The 20,538-nt window shown below is 34.0% G+C and overlaps 1 protein-coding gene across 2 annotated transcripts; it reads right to left on the bottom strand.

Moving 5' to 3' along the window:
* Positions 1 to 8,389: 8,389 nt before the first annotated feature.
* On the bottom strand, positions 8,390 to 20,205 carry LOC140060111 (E3 ubiquitin-protein ligase RNF14-like). Of its 2 annotated transcripts, XR_011847282.1 has the most exons (12): positions 20,156 to 20,205; positions 19,806 to 19,889; positions 19,162 to 19,306; positions 16,995 to 17,229; positions 16,075 to 16,194; positions 14,983 to 15,165; positions 14,429 to 14,528; positions 14,120 to 14,284; positions 13,401 to 13,585; positions 11,909 to 12,083; positions 10,324 to 11,037; positions 8,390 to 10,067 (listed from the first exon to the last, which is right to left on the bottom strand). XR_011847282.1 is itself a non-coding variant. In XM_072106187.1 (11 exons), the coding sequence occupies exons 1-11, from the start codon at positions 20,192 to 20,194 to the stop codon at positions 10,816 to 10,818; spliced, it is 1,653 nt and encodes a 550-aa protein (XP_071962288.1). In that variant the 5' UTR covers positions 20,195 to 20,205; the 3' UTR covers positions 8,390 to 10,815. The 2 variants fall into 2 exon arrangements, 1 of the variants encoding a protein (XP_071962288.1); XM_072106187.1 differs by having other exon boundaries at positions 8,390 to 11,037.
* Between the last annotated feature and the right edge of the window lie 333 nt (positions 20,206 to 20,538).

The following is a 20,538-nucleotide window of genomic DNA, read 5'->3' as shown; positions in this document are numbered from 1 at the left end:
TTTAAACAACCTCTTAAGGCTCTTGTTAGTGTAGTAGTGATCAAGTTTCACATTTGCGACCGGCTTGCAGATAACTACCCTATGGTCCGAAAGGCCAAGAGGAGGCTCGGTGATAGGGGCCAAATAAAACTCTCCCAATGACGTATCTATATATAAATTTACGTAAGGGCAAAATTCGGTAAATCGCGCCTTACTTCTAGAATTTTTACTCGATGGTATATAAAGTTGGTTCGTACTTTCGGTACTGATTTTAACCACCTGATGTAACCCTGTTTACTAATTAAATTAAGTTAGATAATAAGTTATTGACGGTTAAAACGAATTTAGGTTCCAAGATTTGCCCCAAATAGGGGTGTTTTCCGACCGTGGTATACACTGTATAATGGATGTCCGTCTTGAAAAATACCCGCCACAAAAATGCGAGGAGGCTTCGCATTTTCCTATCTCCTCCTACGATAATTGTTTTTAATGGCTGAAAACCGGTTGAACAGTTCGAGTACAGCATCATAATGTTGAAGACAGGCCGATTTTCTTTAAAAAATACTATTTTGATACATTTAATATACGTTTTTACAAATGTATTGATTTGTGATGAATGGAACATTCCAAATTATTTGGTTTAACCATACAGGTATAGATTTAGATTTATGGGCCCCCTTGGAGAATAAACATAAATAGTATTGCAATGCTGTACAATACTGTTAAGGTATTAACCACTTTTGATCGCAATTTGAATCACAAATTTCTTACTGTGAGTGTTGGTACTGTTAGATGTAATATAAAAATATATACAAATAAACTTTATTACTGTGAGTGTGGGTAGGCCCTACTGTTAGATTATAAACATATAATATACAAATAAACATTCCAAATTATTTGGTTTAACCATAGAGGTATAGATTTAGATTTAGATTTATGGGCCCCCTTGGAGAATAAACATAAATAGTATTGCAATGCTGTACAATACTGTTAAGGTATTAACCACTTTTGATCGCAATTTGAATCGCAAATTTCTTACTGTGAGTGTTGGTACTGTTAGATGTAATATAAAAATATATACAAATAAACTTTATTACTGTGAGTGTGGGTAGGCCCTACTGTTAGATTATAAACATATAATATAGAAATAAATAAACGTTATTACTGACAGTTGCTTCTCAACGTTTGTATTAATTAATAATTTAAAAATATATAAACGTCGTAGTGGTGTATCGTTACATGTACTTTACTATTTCAATCGACTATGACAGTGAGAGTTTTTACAAAGTACCGTATTAAATCGTAAATGTTTTACTGTATTTAGTGGTATATTATTTATAGGCCTATAAAACATTAAAAACAATATTTCGTTACTGAGTGGATAAGAATATATTTTAAAATGTTTCCTCTTTGTACCTATCTTCTTCCCCCATCCCTCAACCCTTAATGTTACATACAAAACACAAATTGGGTTTGTTTAAATGAGTCCAAATAAAAAAATTTGACTCATTTTGTTTCTCTCTCGGAAGTAATTCCCAGGGTGCTAATTTTGGTTGACTACATAAATCATTGTGTATATTTATTCGTTTCTGTAAACGACAATGTATTATAGTCCTGCGGTACGTACATTTGAAATCTCCATTTTTTTCTCGCTGGAAATACTGTGTATTCGAGAACCATCTGTGGGCACGACCTAGATGGTACGCGAGCGAAGCGAGCGTGCCATCTAGTAAAACAAATCGAGAATCGCTTCCTTTCTTGTGGGTATTTTAACTAGTTGCTTTAGCGGGAACTTTACCAATTTATGCGGTTAAAATCACCAGTAATCACGATGCCGGTTTCCGGGTGCTTTGAGCACACATAATCAAGACTGTGAATAATATGGTTGCACATTTCTAAATCATTTGAATTTGGAGGGTGGTAGATCAATCCTATGGTTATATTCGCGATTTTGCGTGGCAAGCGTTTGGGACGAATGGTTATCCATATACTCTCGAATGCTTCATCCTTAATTTCTGACCAAACTTTATAAGGAATTGAGTCTTTCACATATACGACTACTCCTCCGCCTCTTCTATCGCCTGGTCTATCTGATCTAATAAGAGAGTAGCCTTCAATTTCCACAATCGTATTTAAAATAAATGGTTTGAGGTGAGTTTCCGTAATTGTAATGATGTCGTAGGCAGATTGTTTAACTCTATGGACAAGTTCGTCCATTTTGTTTGGTAGCGATAGAGCATTAGTACTAAAAAACGAAGGAAAATTCCACCCAGTATATTGTTGAGCGAGATGAACAAGGTTGTTAGGGTTACATCCACTGGAACCTTTTCCACACTGCCTATGGTTATGTCTTGAGGATATCCTAACTGGTATTACTCTCTGTTTGAATCTACCTCCACGACAACCGCGATGGTGGGTGGCTAGAATTCCCAGCTCTTTAAGAGAAACGAATACATCCTTGCTTAGTTTAGCGTCGGAATGCTTATAGCCTGCGATACGCTCTCTACTGAAACACATTGTTATGCAAATGAGGATCACTGGAATGCTCCGTCAGGACAAGCCTCTCCACCACTGCAACGTTTCCGGCGAATCCGAGATGTTATATGTACCAACAATGGGCCTAGCTTTAGTACAGTTCCAACTTGACAATTTTAAGACAGCACAAACAAAGTTTCACCAAACAAATCACATCACCACAAACAGACAGTTAAATGCAAACAGAATATCCACACCAAACATCAAATAAGAAAACAAAAAAGCATGAAAATAAGTATTTTCTTCGCTGCCAGATAGGGCGCGTCTGTACCGGATTACGTCCAATTACTGCTTAATGCATTAAGACAAGAATTAGGCTGGTTATCATTGGAAAAACGTAGACAATTTCTTAACCTAATACTGTTTTTTAAAATTATTCATAAGTTAACACCGGTGTATCTTTACTCCTTATTTAATTTTTCTGACAATATTGAAGTTTATAACTTGCGTAACATCCGAAATATAATAATTCCATTTTGTAAGACCACATCATATCGTTTATCTTTTGTCCCATCTATTATAACACATTGGAATGAGTTAAATAATGAAATAAAAAAATTCCTCCTTTCTTGTTGAGTTTAAAAAATTGCTACTGAAATCCAATTTGTTTGAAACAAAAAAACGTTCTTATTATGATACAGGTGATAAGAAGATTAACCAAATTCACACTAGAATCCGACTTGGTTTCAGCTGTCTCAATTCGCATTTATTCTTACATGGACTTCGGGACAATCCAAATTGTACTTGTGGCTTTAATGTTGAGAATCCGCTTCATTTCTTATGTTACTGCCCTAATTATAATACACAAAGAGATATTCTACTTGTATCTTAGCCAAGGATTTTTCTTTAACATTTAATTTTACATTTTTAAGTGAAATTTTTATTTTTGGTTCCGATCTTCTTTCGAATTGTGAAAATGCTTTATTATTTTATTATGTACAACAATTTCTTGTTAATTCTGGAAGATTTAATTGATGTTTCTGTTAGTTGTTTTAAAATGTTGTATTTGTTAATCTGAGGCGCCTTGAAGCTAAGATGGTTCCATTTTGTAAGGCGCCTCTGTGTAATATACTGAATTAAAAAAAAAAAAAAAAAAAAATATAAATCTATCCAAAAATGAACGTGGTAATAATGTACGCTTATGCCTAGAGGTTTCACGACATTGTGCGTTATAAATTTAGGATATTAGTATTATTATTAATATTCTAGTGATACCCAATACTCATTGTGTTTCTAAAAGTGTATACTAATATTAAACATATAAAATATAAATTTCAATACTATTATACCTTTTCATTAAAATATAGTATCGCATGGTTTATTGAATCTACATAGAACATTGTGAAAGAAACAAATACTATTATTGTAGGCCGCTACAAAAATACATTTTGATGAATGGCGTTGATTCATTTTTATAGGATATGTTGATACTCGTTTTGTATTAAACAAGAAATTTGAACGCTCTAGCACAATGAAGAAAGTTGAGTCTAGTGGGATATTACAAGGTCACGTGATCGCTAGTTTCAAATCATCTGTAATTTCTTGTGTCAAATCTTGTCAGATGGATCTACGTTGTATGTCAGTCACTTATCAGAAAAATAAAACGTGTCTTTTAAATGATGTCAAAATACAGGATGCAGAAGAGATTATTGCAGATGATGAGGTGGTCAACTATGAGTTTAGTTACAAGGTAGCCTATGTCCGCTGAAATAATCACAGTTCGACTGAATATGTAGGCTTACTGTATTGAGATTTATTGAGAAAAAAATTGTGCATTTAAAAAGTATTTTTAATGGGAATTTTCTTTAAAAGATGAGATAAAATGTCTATCGATATACGAATAGACATTCCATGGTATTGTAGTATTCTAGCCTATAAGTTTTAATTTCACACATCTGAAACGCTTTATGCAATATTCCTATTTCACTACAGAAAGTATAAAATATGTTATGTGAATGTTCTTTTTTCTGCTCAAATTTGAATAAAGCATTACCAGATATGTGGAACCGAAGCAGTATCAAACAAAAAGTCATGCTTGGACACGTGTGTTTTTGATGATGACGATTGCTCCAATAGTGGTACGTTAAAAATCAATTTAAGAATCGAATTTCTAAAATTTTATGAATTTTCACAAAATAAAAAAAGGCGCCGCTGCGAATATTAGATCATACGACGAATATAATTTATATAAAATATTATTATTCAACAATTTTATTAAATATAGGTAAAAAGTATAGCGTAACTATATCGGTGATCTGTAGGCCTACTAAATCTAGCCCTCTATTAACCGAATTAACCTCCCGTAAGTGGACACGTTTTCCTGGAGTGTCGGTTCAATTCAAGTGTATTTATTTCTTTATAAAGCATGGAACTTGATATTCAAAGCCGCCGCTGGAAACGAACAATCCGTGCTAGAATCCTATGATAATGGAATAGAAGCATCAACAGACGACAATGCTGCTAACCTTCAAACTTCTCGCAACTTCAGATTGAATGACGTCTTTGAAAACTGGGAAGATTTGCCAATCTCTCAAGTACGTAAGGCCTATTACATGTTTTTTACCAATTGAAGTATACTGTACCGGCAATTGTTTTTACACCATTTCATAGACATCTTGTAGGCCTTCGGTATATAGCTTACTTTGATGTGATCGGAAATGTCAATTTCATTGTGTTGGGAGGAGAAGAGGGGAGATGTTGCGCTCACAGGTTCCACGAAGCTCGATGCACGCACGCGCAACAGTCCACATAACATAACATGCGGTTTTTTAAAAGGAAAATATAGACTTTTTAATGCGATAAATATTGCTCAATATATAACTCTATTCGCCTATTATTTACAGTATCAACAAGCGATCGCTACATTTGGTATCAGCTGTTTTATAATGACAAAAGTCGGGTTGTTTGTCTCTTCTTCCTTTTTTGTTGTCAAGCAAAATTATGCCTCATCGTTCTTATTTCGTCTGAACAGTACGAATTTATTTTATGATTTAGAGTTTTACAATCAATATCCTACCTTTTTTGTATTCGAAATTCCAATTATTGACTGGCCAAAGAAAAGTACCGCCTTTATGTCTGTGAAAAATTTAAAAAATATATAACTATAATAAAAATTGTAATGTATTATTATTCATTTTAAATTATTCTTTATATATTTTATATATTATTCTTTCTTTTTAACATACACAAATTTAAATTTGATTAGTGTACGGATGTGAGCGCAACGTAATAATATAACCAATCACAAGCACGGATTATTCGAACTGTCATGTCGCGCGCTTGTCACTGGTAAACTCGTCGCGTTGCGTCTCCCGTCTTTCTATAGTGAACCACACTGAACATGAGCAGACAATTTAAGAATGTGAATACAATATAAGATTGATCATGCCGCGCGCACCCGATACTCTTGCAGTCCACCATGCCAATCCATATGAAGAAAAAGCCCACACAGAGAATTAATGAAATAGGCAAAGTATTACTCGATCATAGATGATATTTATTAAGTTAAAAATATAATGTCGAGACAATAAACTGCGAGACATCTGAATTTTTTTTCTGCTGTTTGGCTAAATGGTGAAGTTACCGTATGCAATATATTTATTGTCCCTCAAAGCAGGAAAATAAAAGATGAGCAAAATCAAACTTCAAATAGACCATTGTAGTTTTATTAAAGGTATTCACAATTAATCATGATTTTTTTAGTATGTATACCTTTAACCGGACTTCAATGTAACCGGGGCTCCCGGTTCGAAAGCTATCGACTTTATTTAGTGGGGCTTTTTAAAAAAATAGTTGAGAGAGTATTTAGAGAGTTAGGTTCAGTTATATTTAGGCTAGCTCTTGCAATCAATTTTCAGAATAAGTCTCGGGGGAAAATACGCTTGCGGCTTAAGAAAATAAATTCGATGATGAGATTTCCCTTCACATCTTTATTTGCAGGTTAAGCTGACGCTGTATCCTGAATCGGGTGTCGAACTTAGATATTTGGTGTTTGATGGAGTTGGCTCTACTACTCATTCATGGTTTTCAATAGATAATTTAATAACGTCACCTTGGACAGATTTGAAGCCAGGTGTATCATTGGTTTCCTTCAGCATTGACGATGAGTAAGTATTAATACAATTAATATAAATATTAATTTACTGATCTGTTGACATTATATTTGATAACTTGGTTTGATGTAGGCTTATACTAGGATTCTTAGAACCAACGCGTTGATCAAGCAATATCAGATTGCCTTGATAGAATTACTATTACTGTACTAGTTTTATCCAAGCCGTAATGATTGTTTAAATTTTAATAGTACATATGGTCGACGGTTTTTCATTCATTCATCCTTTGGCGGGTGTCGCAATGATGTTGGCTGGATTGCTATTTGTGATTATCTCGAATGTGAATGGGAACAACGAGGAACATCGCCTGTGTTTGTCTACAGTGCTTCTTCTACAAAAGAGTATTATTACAGCACCGATGGTAAGTGAAGAATTATTCAAATTACAGTAAAACAACGTCTATTAAGGGGACCCCATTGGAGTGTACCAGAGAAGGGGGGTTATATGCTACTTTAGATATTAAAATATTTTTCGATATAATATAAATGTTCAATAATGTAATAGTGACTGATAATTAAAATATAAAATGCAAAAAAAAAAAAACATAATAAAAACATTCAATCAGAAGCAATAAAAAACAAGGAAATTCTGGTAATTTAATGAATACAATCAGCTAATTTCATTCGTACTATTTCCACATCTCTGGCTTGGCATAGCATAACCGGACTTTACAGTGCACACTATTTATGCCCGCCCTTTTATGCATTACGTCATACATTACATACTCACGCATAACGGATTGTAACTAGTGCCATCACTAACATCACAATACATTATTACTAAATATAGTTTTGGCATTGTATTGTTTCAGGGGCGGATCCAGGATTTTGAAATAGGGGTGGCGTAGCTTTGCAAGCGAAGCGAGCAAACATTGGCTGGGGGCCAGGGGGCCGCCAAGGGCCCCTGGTCGGGGGAAATTTTGGCGTTCTAGCGCATTGTAAGTCGTTTAAAACGATTTACAAACATCTCATGATGTCATTTACCAAACACTCTAAAGCTCGCAAATTACGACATGTGGAACATGCAGCTGATACTTACCTAGGGTACCAAAGCAAGCTAACAACTTGCCTGTACTTTACATCTATATTTTTACAACGCGACGATGTTTTTCAGCTTTTATATGAGCATAAACATACATTTTTGGCGGGTCTGGCTTTTCCAAAGTTATATGCTCATTGTTGATATTGTAATTATTCACAGGTCAACTATATTATTCGCATATTTCATAATTAGTATTATAATACATCTAAATTTACCATATTTATTCGAATAAACACCACGCTTTGAATAACACCCCCCCCCCCATCCCCATAAAACATCGTTTGGTATAAACGCCTCGCATTTATGTACACACAATACGTAGTATTGTATCACATTTCTATTTGTAGTAGAATTAATTGACTTCCTTGATCTACAATTAACCAATCATTTCGATACACTTTTTACTGTATTTTATTACCTCTTAATATTGTGTTGTACATATTTCATATTTAGGGAGAATTTATTTGACTAGATGGTACGCTCGCGTACCATCTAGGTCGTGCCCACAGATGGTTCTCGAATACATAATAATTTCAGCGATTTCAAATGTATACGTACCGCAGGACAATAATACATGTCGTTTACAGGAACGAATAAATAGACACTGTGATTTATGTACTGTAAAATTAGTACCCTGGGAATTACTTCCGAAAGAGAAACTTGTCACAAAATGAGACCAATTGTTTAAGTCAAATTTAAACAAACTTAAATTGTGTGTTGTATGTAACATTTGGGTTGAGGGATGGGGAAGAGGATGGGTGCAAAGAGGAACAATTTTTAAATATATTCTTTACCCATTTATTAACGAAATATTAATTGTTTTCATGTTTTACAAATAATATACCACTAAACACAGTAAAACATTGCGATTTAATACTTTGTTGAAACTATCACCGTCATAGTCGATTGAAATAGTACAGTACATGTAACGATACATCACTACGACGTATATATGTTTATATAATGTAAAACAATTTGTGAAAACCACCTCTATTCGGCGAAAATCATAAATTCGATTTAATCGTCAATAAATATTAAATTATCTAACTCAACTTAATTAGTAGGCCTAATGGTTTTCAATTGTTTCTTAGAGCAAATTCATACTTAAGTTGGTTCCTACCCTACCCACCCCCTACCCACCAAAGTTGTTCTGCGTTTAGGGCATGTGATGTACCGTAGGCCTATCCTCTACTGGTTTTACAACGCTACTCATGCCAGTGAGGGAAGGGTGATGATATGGGTGGTTTAACTGCAATAATAAAGATGTGTACATAATATACGGCGAGTGAAAACGCTAGCTCATTATCCGTTTAAAAAAAATTTATATCCAACCTCTGCAGCACAGATTGAAAAAAAAATGGATCGAATTTCTGTTATGAGTATACAGTACCTGTACTTGCCTTTACGACGCCTGAGGGAATAGACACTTGTGGAACAGAGATTGGAATGTTCCATTCATCACAAATCAATACATTTGTATAAACGTATATTAAATCTATCAAAATAGTATTTTTTAAAGAAAATCGGCCTGTCTTCAACATTATGATGCTATACTCAAGCTGTTCAACCAGTTTTCAGCCATTAAAAACAATTATCGTAGGAGGAGATAGGAAAATGCGAAGCATCCTCGTATTATTACGGACATCCATTAGACAGTGTATATCACCATCGAAAAACACCCGTATTTGGGGCAAATCGTTGAACCTAAATTCGTTTTAATCGTCAATAACTAATTATCGAACTCAATTTAATTAGTAAACAGGGTTACATCAGGTGGTTAAAATCAGTACCGAAAGTACGAACCAACTTTACTGTATATACCATCGAGTAAACATTCTAGAAATAACGCGCAATTTACCGAATTTTGCCCTTACGTAAATTTATATATAGATTATACATGTTACCATATTACACACACAACACATACACTCCCTCGAATAAACTAAAGACCCGATATAAATTGATATAAATTACCTGTACAAAACCAAATTAAGTCTATTTGTAAAATGTGTGTATAAAGTACTAAATTGCACATTCACTAATATTATAATTACACCTAGTTCGCGTTATAAAATTATATGTGTTTAAATAATTGAGGCAGATGTACTTTACTTTGGGATGTATACACACTACTGTTTAATACTGTATTACTGTACTGAATTCTATCTATCTGTAATATAATAAGTCTGTTATAAACATTATATGCAATGATTCTCTTTATAGGCCTATATCTTTCCTTTAATTGCTTATACTCATGTAATTTAGTTTACGAATATAAAAATATTTGTTAAGTAACTATTCCCTACTTTGAGGTTTAGGATACTCACTCTTTTCATGCTCCACTTTTTCTATCTAATCTATCGCTTTCCTCCTATTCAATGGATCTTTTCTTCTTCTAATCTATTGATATTCCAAAATAGGCAAGTGAGTTTGTTTCAAACTATGGTTACTAGACAACAGAAAATATGAACCAATCTTAAAATTGCAGTTAAAAATGAGGGATTGAAGCATTTGACAATACTGATATGATTAAGTACTGTAAGACGTAACGACTAGGAGCGCACATTGGCTAAACCCAGGAGCTTACGACTGTATATAATTAATTATCTTGTATTGTTATCTAGATGATTAGATTTTTCTAACTATATGTTATCACCCTTTTGTCTTGTTCTTGTTGACAATAAAGTTGAAATCGGCACAGGTTGAAGTTGCACCTTGACCATTTTCTAGTGGCCTTCTTGGGAAAGAACTTAATCTCTGTCTACACTATCAAACAAGTTTGACAAAAAAGTGTGATGTGCCCAAATATGGTAGTGATGCACCCAAATACAGTAGTATTATGACATCATCATGTCCATATATGGGCACATCACATTTTTTTGTCACATAAAGTTTGATAGTGTAGACAGAGCTTTCAAACTGGTCCAGTGTACACATCTGGCTCGTGTGAACTTTAAAGAACCTAGTGCATCTTTCACAAGAGTAGGGTACCCTGTTGTACTGGCCCATGCCAGCCTGTTGTGGACAGATGAATGAGCGCCCCTCATAAAGGAAGTCTCCATGTGCGAATATACTTGAAATGAGGTTCTGCACAGTAAAGGAAGATGATGATAATGATGATGACGTGTCTTTTTAGAACAGAAGGTCTTTAATTTGAATGTTGCTGGCATTTGCTTGGTGGTCTAAAGTGGTCCATTATTTTACCCTGAATTTTTTTTAAGCACTGAAAACAGAAATGACTGCGACATGACCAACACAAAATGTGGTTGTTGTCATTATTCTTGAGGTTCTGCTGACCACATGTTGGACAACGTTTCACCAGATGTATATTGTCTGGATTTCTGAGAGCATCACGGACAGCTACTGCACCCTAAAGGAAACAATATTGTTTGTATTTTCACACAGGTATAGTTTGTAGAATAATTAATAATGTTAAAGTGACTTGACCAAAATGGCTAGGAGGGACAAGCTCTGATGTTCTAAGGAAATTGAAGACATTCATGTAAACCTTACCAAAGAAATCCTTAGATCAATTTTGACAGATTTTTAGATATATTCTTTAAATTTACAATAGAATAGAATTAAGGGGGCACCATCGGTTCCCAACAGTGTGTGTCAGTGTCCCCTAAATAGAGGTTGGTCATAATGTTAACAAATATATTGCTTCTCCTATATTCCTCCTCTTAAAGCTCAGGTACAGGCATGAATTTTAAATATAATATTTGGTTAATTGTACATAAATCAAATATTTGTAACAGAAATTAAGACGAAAAAACATGTATTTCCCTTAATATGGCCAAATACAAAATTTTGCAAAATTCTTCCATAAAAACCATGAAGACCTTTTTTCAGTAGTTAGGTTAACCTAATGTAATAACATGTCTTGTGACTCCCTAGAAGGTGAAAAAAGATGGTGGATATACGGTGGATAATTTTTGCTATAGCAAGTTATATTACCTATACTTAGTCATCTGATAACATTTTTTACCACACTGTTTATTTTTCGTAGCTTTTTAAAATGCCTCTCTATTTACAAAATTTGTGTACAAAAGAATAGAGATTTTACTGTGTAATTTGAACTGGAATGTCCTTTGAATAGAGGTATCCCAGATGAGGGGGTTCTAATATACTTTTAAACTGTGTTACTGTTTCACGTAAAAAGTGTAAATGGATGGTTCGAGACTGTAAAAAAATCTTATAGTCTTTCAATACTCCAATAAAATTGAAGTCATAATACTTACAGGTAAATATTCTCTATCTATTCTTCGTCTTTGAACAGGTACAATGTAGTCACCTTCTTCTTGTCCTGGAAACAGTATGCAACTGCCATCCCCAAAATGATCATAGCCAATAATTATTTTTCCACAGCGCCAACAGAATGATGTGTGGCATTGAGAACACGACATATGGTTGCAACTGGGGACAAAGAAAATGTATTTCATTCCTTCGTTTACAGAAATGTAAATTTGTTATTAACATTTTTATGTCTAAATATCTCATCAGAATATTTAGTAGTATTTTAATATTATAATATTATTTTTTGGAGTGGTATATGGTATTTTTTATTTTAACTATTTAGGCAAGGATTACCAATATTAACTTATTCACTATTTTATTAGGTGGTAATCCCCTTGCACACAGGCTACTTTCCCCAGTTCACCAAGGTAAGTAACCCTCTACTCCTCTCAAATGATGAACTGGGTTCTTTAAAGTGCACACGTACAAACTGTGCACACGGACCTACAGTTTATCGTCTCTATCCGAGAAGACTTGTTCCACCATCAGAACCATAGAGCGAGTCGGCTTCAAAGTTGGCTCTTTAGGCACAGTAAACAGCGCCCCTGCATTAACTCACTCCATTATTGTTATGAATTCGGCAGTACAGTGCACTAGGATCACATGCAAACGAGCCAAAGGCTTAAGACCCCATCTGAAGAACTGAATAATATTGCCGTGCAATCTGATCAGCTGGAAGGACAGGAATGCCTAGGATTTGACTGTTCAAGTTCAAGTTAAAATTTATTGTCAAATACCAAGCAAATGAAATTTGCCTCCCAAGATTTAAATTGCAATGAAAATAACAACAGTCAAAAACATACAATACTATACAATTACAATGGATAAGATAATATATAAGAAAAAATGCTTATGGAGATGACTGGAGACTAATATCCCTTTCACAACAACAAGCAAGTTGATACACAACTCTGGGATTTGTGGTTGATGTGACAGGTAAAATCAAACAACTCTAGAGTTCAAAACACTCGGGTTGAACAGCTGAATGTTCTCCGGTGGGCGAACTGCAAGGACAACGGGTACCAACTTCCAACTCTGGTGTTTTTAGGTCAAAAGGTTATCTTGACACGATCAAGCGAGTATGGGTCTCCCCAGGGTTTGTCGTCGGTGTGAATGGTCATCAATCACATGGTTCTTATGGGGTGTCACAACCTTGTACTTTCCGCTTCTTTGAAATACTGTTCCAGATATAGTATCTCCATAAAATTAATTCTTTTAAAAAAACATTAAACTCATGAGATATATGAAATTAATGAATAAAAGAAATCCGATTCTAAATCAGCTACAGTATGTGGTTGTTAGCGCTTTTTAGTGGATATGTGGGCTACATTATTATCATTGATTGCACAGAATGACAACACAAGTTGCTGATTCCTCAGATAATTTAAACTATTAAAAAAACTATATCAATTCAAAAACAAAAACTATCTTTCTCACCCAAAATTTTTCTGAATAGGTATAAGGCATCCTGGACATTTCCTAGATACTTTTTTGATTTCTTCAGCAGATTGAATTTCTTGGGTTAGTTGCAATCTTTTAATGTACAATTCTTCGGAAGTCATTCCTTTATCTTCCTCTTCCAATTCTTGTAATTTCTCATCTGCTGTTTTACAGGGAGTTCCCTTCAAAGTTAAAACATTATGTTACTATAATACACTTATTTCTTTTTGTGCTAAATATAAATAATTCTGTACAGTTCCTATTTTTCAATATTACCAAACTGATTAAGAATAGGGTACAAATTACATCCAAAAACTTAATATTGGAAGACTTTACAGAGAGTGGTCAAACCAGAGATCTATAATTTCTTTTAAAGAAGTAGCAGGTAGGTATATAGGTATGGCATATATTGATGTTAATTTTGAAAATGTAACTAATGCAAAAAATGAGTTGGCAATTTTTCAACAAAACCTGTATTTGTAAACCAAAAGGGGTAGTAGAACCCAAATCGTAAATTTATGCACTACTAGGATTTCCAAAGCTATTGGTAAAAATTGTAAATTTAGAGAGATCTTTTGAAATATTGGGAAATGTCTGCGATCAGTGGGAGACCCTGGAAGGTCTGAGATACGATTAGCATTATTGGAATTGCACTCTTGGAAGTTGGACTGTAAAATTCCTATTTTGTCATTCCAAGTGGGAAGATTTCAACTTACAACATGCCATGGATCTTTGCATTGTGAACAATATGAATAGAAGCAGTAAGTACAGAATGCTAAGTTTGCCTTCTCAGAACTGGCACCATCCACTTGTGATTCCTTAGTAGCAGGCATCTGACAGCGTACACACCAATCTATATCATCCATGCTTTCTAAAGTTTTCTGATAACAATAATCAGAAAATTATTAATTGATAACAACATATACAGCATTCAAAAAAATGTTTTTGTCATATTTTTACCATCTTCAGTCTACACAGGTATGTTTCTAATGTCAATAATAGATGTACATTGACCTATAACTTACTTGTAGTAGGAGTCTCTCCCATCTTTGGTATTTTTCATCTCCTAGTACCTGTCGTAGCAACCTAGGTGGCAATGGCGTTTTGCATTCTTGATGAGGACACCTACAAAATAAAATTATATACTGAAAATTAAAGAAATTATTACATGCTAAATGTATACTTTACTTTAATAAAAGTCATAAATTTGCAAGCAACTTTTAATTAATTCTTTTGTCATATATGAATTCAGATTATCCTTTCCAATTCCAAAGAAAACCTACCATCTTACCTAAATATAAATAAAGTGTACCTAAATATGGTAGTGATGTGCTGTGCCCAAATATGGTAGTGATATGACATCATCATGTCCATAAATGGGCACATCACATTTTTTTGTCACATGAAGTTTAATATTGTAGACAGAGCTTTACATTAAAAATGCATATTGTGTAACAAGAAAATTGCACTCTGACATACAATAGTAACAGTATTTATTGAATACCATGTGACCCACTATCCTCCAATCGAATGGAGGATAGAAAATAAAAGGATTAATCAAAAGGGTATTACAACTTACGTAAGAGCCTTGACTGTTCCTTCTGTTACGTGTAACTCGCAGTAATCGTGAAAGCAGTCGTAACAGAAATGATGAAAACAAGAATTAAGACGATAGAATTCTTCACCAGGTTTTACATCAAAGCATACCTCACACTCATGTGTCTCCTGAAGGAACACTTTCATTTCACACTGACAGTTAAACCTGAAAAAACAATTTAATTTTTTCATACAAATTAACATATTTTTCATTAATAATAATAATATCCTGGATTTACAAAGTGCCTAATGTCGTGAAACCTTTAAACACTGTAAATATTATTACCCCGGTCATTTTTGGATCAAACATGCATGAAAAAATACTCCCATAATGCAGCAACTAGTATTCGGCACAAAGTTTAAGCCACTTTCACATGTGTACTTTAATTTGAAGAGGAATTCACCGTTGATCATGCTTCTACTGACCATGATCAAGCCATTTCATGTGAACCTAAATTTATCAAATAACAGCTTAAATAGATTCAGTGGAACATGCTGGGGAAACATGATTTAATATACTTTTTTTTTTACACCATATTTAATGAGGATGATCCATCCAGCAATTGCTGATCATTAGGGACCCTCAGAGGTTCACAACACAAACATATACACAAGATGCTCTACATAAACAAAGTCTTATTACAAGTCTTTGGGAGTGTCCTTGTCCTTAGAAAAAATCCAGACATGTGACAGGACTGAACCCAGGACCCTTGGTGGTAGGTAGCCAAGCATCATAACCACCAAGCCACAACTCCACCCTTTTAATGTGATTAATTAATCCATAAGATAGAATCAACCAATCAGCATTTGAGTTAGTATTTTGTTTCTTTAGTATTTATATATATTTATTTTATTATTATTTATTTTTATGCAACAAAACACCTCATTAGCATAAACAGATCATCATATGATTTCTATGTGAATAGTGTCTCTTTATCGTGCTAAACTTGATAATAGACCATAATTAAATCACATTGGTTTATATGAATGGGTCTCCACTTTACCCGACTACTTTGAGTTACTTTGTCCACAAAAAGCCTACACTACACTAAAATTATACTTGCAACAACCTTACCTTAAAATGTTAATCATCTCATTCATACAATCAGTTTCCCCTGTTGCTACTCTTTCGTCAAAATTGTTGTCATTGGTTGAAAAATTACCAATCATTACAGTTTCACTAATTCCTAGAAAACTTTAAGAAAACAAAATTGTCATTTATGCTTATTTATGAATACTTAATCAGAGAGGTATAAAAAATAATTATTTTTATACCTCTCTGAATTAATCATATGCAAGTGAACTTTGACATCCCAAATGACAACTGCAGTAAACTACCCCTTAAGATGTACAGTACCTTTTGGTGATTTAGAAGGATATCCCTGATACCATAACACATTTATTGCATTTTTTGTTTGCTTTAATCTGTATTGTTTAACTTTGTTTGAAATCAAATCAGTTGGCTAGAGCAGTTTACTTGTTAAAATGCTGACCAATTACACTAGATTTAGCAGGAACACCCATAATAATAATAATAATACTATTGGGGTTGGGGTTTTTGTATGGCAAGTTTGGTAGATATTATACTTTAAATGTGTTAATAGAAGTGGCTATCATTGTTTTTGGAAAATCATGAAAAATATAAATGTTCATGACAATTTGCATCACACAGACAAGTTTTTGATTTTCTCATATTTACTTTATTCGTCTTAGATAATCAGACAGATGTTAATACAGTGGACCATGTTTATCCTGTGTACCTACCAACTTTTTTTCACTTTCTAGGGAGTCACTGGATATGGTTTTTCATTGGTTAAACTACCTAACTACTAAAAAAAGTCTGTCTGGCTTTCATAGCAGAATTTTTTTTATTTGGCCATTTTAAAGAAATTCATGTTTTTTCGATTTCTGTTAAAGATACTTGTTTATGTACAATTAACCAGATAGTATATTTAAAATTCATGCCTGTACTTGAGCTTTTAAATAATTATTTACCTAAGTACATGATGTTGAATCCAATCAGCCCAGGTATAAACAACCGGCATCTCTTTATATTCTTCCCATAACTTATCAAGTTGTTTACAGACTGCAGACAATTGTTGCCTTGACAACCACAAACAAGACAACTTGAATGAGGGTGGGTCTTCTGAAGGGTAGTTGGGTGGGAAAATCATGTCAATTTCAATTGGGGTTAAATTTGATACATTGAATTTTGTGTGCCACCTATGACCTGTGGGAGAATATTAAAACATTTAAACTCTAATAACAGTAAAGGATTTACCATGCAAAAATATCAATATGTTAGGCAAAATAAAAAAGTATTATTACTGTCTACACTATCAAACTTTGTGACAAAAAAATGTAATATTTGGGCACATGCCATCACAAACAAGTTTGATGGTGTAGACGGAGCTTTAAACAAAACAGAATATAATCTAAAACTTGGTTATTTAAAAACATACGATATCAAACGTATACAGTAGGTCCCTGTATACCTATAAATAAATTTAAAAACTGTAAATATAAATATTAATGAATACATTCAACAAATAACACTACTCATTTCAATAGCAATAATCTCATGTTTTTTTAAAGGATGATCATAATGCAAATGATATTGACATTGTTTCTTAATTTCATTTAACTTGCACCGGTATTCAAATACATTCATGTAATGTTTGGAATTACCACTGGCTTGACACATAAAGTATAAAAATCAATGTATTTATCAACTGCATTGTTAATGTTATTGTATATTTTCTGTTTTTACTCGGGGTACCCGAGTCTAGGACTTACTAATTTTCTCCTCCTCTTCCTCCATCTGGACACTAGTGAGTAAAAAGTGCGATTTTTAAAGTACTACTCCTCCCTTATTAGTTGTAGTATTGAGCTGGGATTTGGCATGAATATACTACAGGGACATTTTTTAAATTTCAAACCGGATGCAGCCATATGACGTCTCGAAGATGGTACAGTACCATATAGCCGTATTTGGTAGGTTATTTATGTGTATGTGACGTCACATCCCATCTTATGACGTCATTACAGCTTCATTTGCTGTACCCCGAGTATCGCACATTCGTGCTTTTTTGTTAATTAATTTGTTTAGTTAAGAAGCCACAATGTGTGACACACCACACAGCGTAAGGTAGTTATATGCGGCTTCTTGGCGTAGTGGTTATCACGTTTGCTTAACACGCAGAAGGTACCTGGTTCGAGCCCGGGCGAAACCTTTTTTTTTAATTTTATGGTGAAAAGTACTGTATACGCAATATGATAATTATACACAGTATATCTTATTTTTATTATTATTTTAATAACTATTTTGTGTAATCGGTAATTATCACTTTTACACATGTTTCTTTTGCTTTGTGCTTATTACCATATTTATTCTGTAATGTAAATGGATTAAAAAACTTTGTGTAACCCACATTTTTAGTGCAAGAGGTTTCGTAGTGTAGTGGTTGTCAAGTCTGCTTAACAACACGCAGAAGGTCCCGGTTGTTCGAGCCCTGGCGAAACCTATTTTTCTTTAACTTTATGGTGAAATATACTGTATACGTAATATGATATAGAGTATATCTCGTTTTATTACTCGGGGTACCTGAGTCTAGGACTCTCTCATCTTTTCCTCTTCTTCTACCATCCAGACACTATTGAGCAAAAAGTGCGATTTATAAAGTACTACTCCTCCCTTATTTGTTGTAGTATTGAGCTGGGATTTAGCATGAATATACTACAGGGACATGTCCTCAAAGCTATAGAGCTGGATTTTTTAATTTCAAACCGGATGCAGCCATATCACGTCTCGAAGATGGTACCGTATAGCCGTATTTGGTAGCGTGGTTATTGATGTGTATGTGACGTTACATCCGGTCTTATGACGTCATTACAGCTTCTTTCGCTGTACCCCGAGTATTGCACATTCGTGCTTGTTAATACAAACATTTGATAATCATAGACTGATGTTAACAGCTTAGAAAAATGTTCTTTAGTGTAACAAAATAGAGTAGTGTATTTTAACAATTCTTGTGTACGAGCATTTGTAATGAGTGAATTTGTTTCCTCTCCTTCACCACTCCTGAAACGAATTCCTTCCTACTCCACTTCTCAACAATAAACGCCTCGGGCATACAGGTATAATATTTAAAAAATAAGTCACCTGATATAGTACGTGCAAAGTCAGGTCGTAAAGACTCTGGCTTGTAGTGAGCAGTAGCAGATTTTGCAATGTTGCAGTTCACTTGATCTGGCAACCACACTTCAACTTGAATTGTTGTACCAATCAATTGCACAGGAACTTTGAACTATGGTATGATAAAAAAGAAATAAAATAAGCTAATAATTATTGCTGAAAAGTAAGTTATTGTTGAGAAATTAAGGTATATTTTTGAAAAATTAAGTTAAAAACAACCAAAATTTACAATTAATCAACACTTCCATTATAGCCTAGCCTTTGATGAGTATGAGAAAATTCAACTGCCAATCTTACAAATTACCAAATTTGTCCTTATTTTTAATTCTGTTTCTTACTAATACAGTACTACCCACTTTTTAAAATAGATTGAAATTGATCAGTCTATCTTTAGTTGACTGGGTTATTTTGTAAGTTTATATATGGTAAACAATAGTGTACAGTAAATGTGATACAATACAAGTTTAAACTTTTTAAATTACATTCAATTATGAAATAATAGAAAAAACAACATAACTCCTGATACTACTGTACTAGCCTACTACTACTTGGCCTACTAGTAATTGTTGTTTTTTTTATTAATTAGCAAAAAAAGAAATGTCAAAACAAACCTTAAAAGAAAACGGTCCACTATCTGGATCATCATTTTGTATAACGATACTACCATCATCAAATATTGCTTGGAGGGCAAAAAGCTGCAAAATAATTACAGGTATTTAAATACACTGTACTAGGCTAGAAGAACTAGAGCGAAACGACCAATAACTATACAAAACCGAAACAAACGCCGCATAAAGGCTTACCTAATCCTACAATCACTCACAACAAGGGCCTAGCCTAGGCACTAGCCTTTTGAATATGAATGATAACGATTGAAGAATAGTTAATAAAGTATGCAAGTCATAAAAATATGTTATTTTTACTAAATATCTAAGACTAGCTAATAAGGTGATTTTATTACCTCTTCTTTTTGTTCTTCAACGGAATTTTGCTCAGCCATTTCTCGATCATCTGTTGGTCACCCTATAGTAGTTGTTTCGTTTGTTTTCCGCGCCGCCGGCGACATCTTTCTGCTGTAACGACGCGCGGTGATTTTTGTACTGACGATTACTCAACCAAGAAGCGTAATTATAATACATTTTGATATAATTATGAGCTTACAACAATAATAGATTATTACAACACAGTCAGGCCCGTAGCCAGGGGGGGTTTTTATGGTTCGGGCGAACACCCCCTTTACAGCGAACCCCCCTTAACCGACTGCGAACCCCCATCCCCGACATGCCCAATACCTCACCCTCATCTCCGAAAATCGTCCAAATACGTGCCCCACAGTACAAAAAG

The sequence above is a fragment of the Antedon mediterranea genome, chromosome 10 (assembly GCF_964355755.1).
Source record: "Antedon mediterranea chromosome 10, ecAntMedi1.1, whole genome shotgun sequence".
Taxonomy (NCBI): Eukaryota; Metazoa; Echinodermata; class Crinoidea; order Comatulida; family Antedonidae; genus Antedon; species Antedon mediterranea.
Note: the sequence above shows the minus strand (reverse complement) of the source record. Positions and strands in the feature narration are given on the sequence as shown.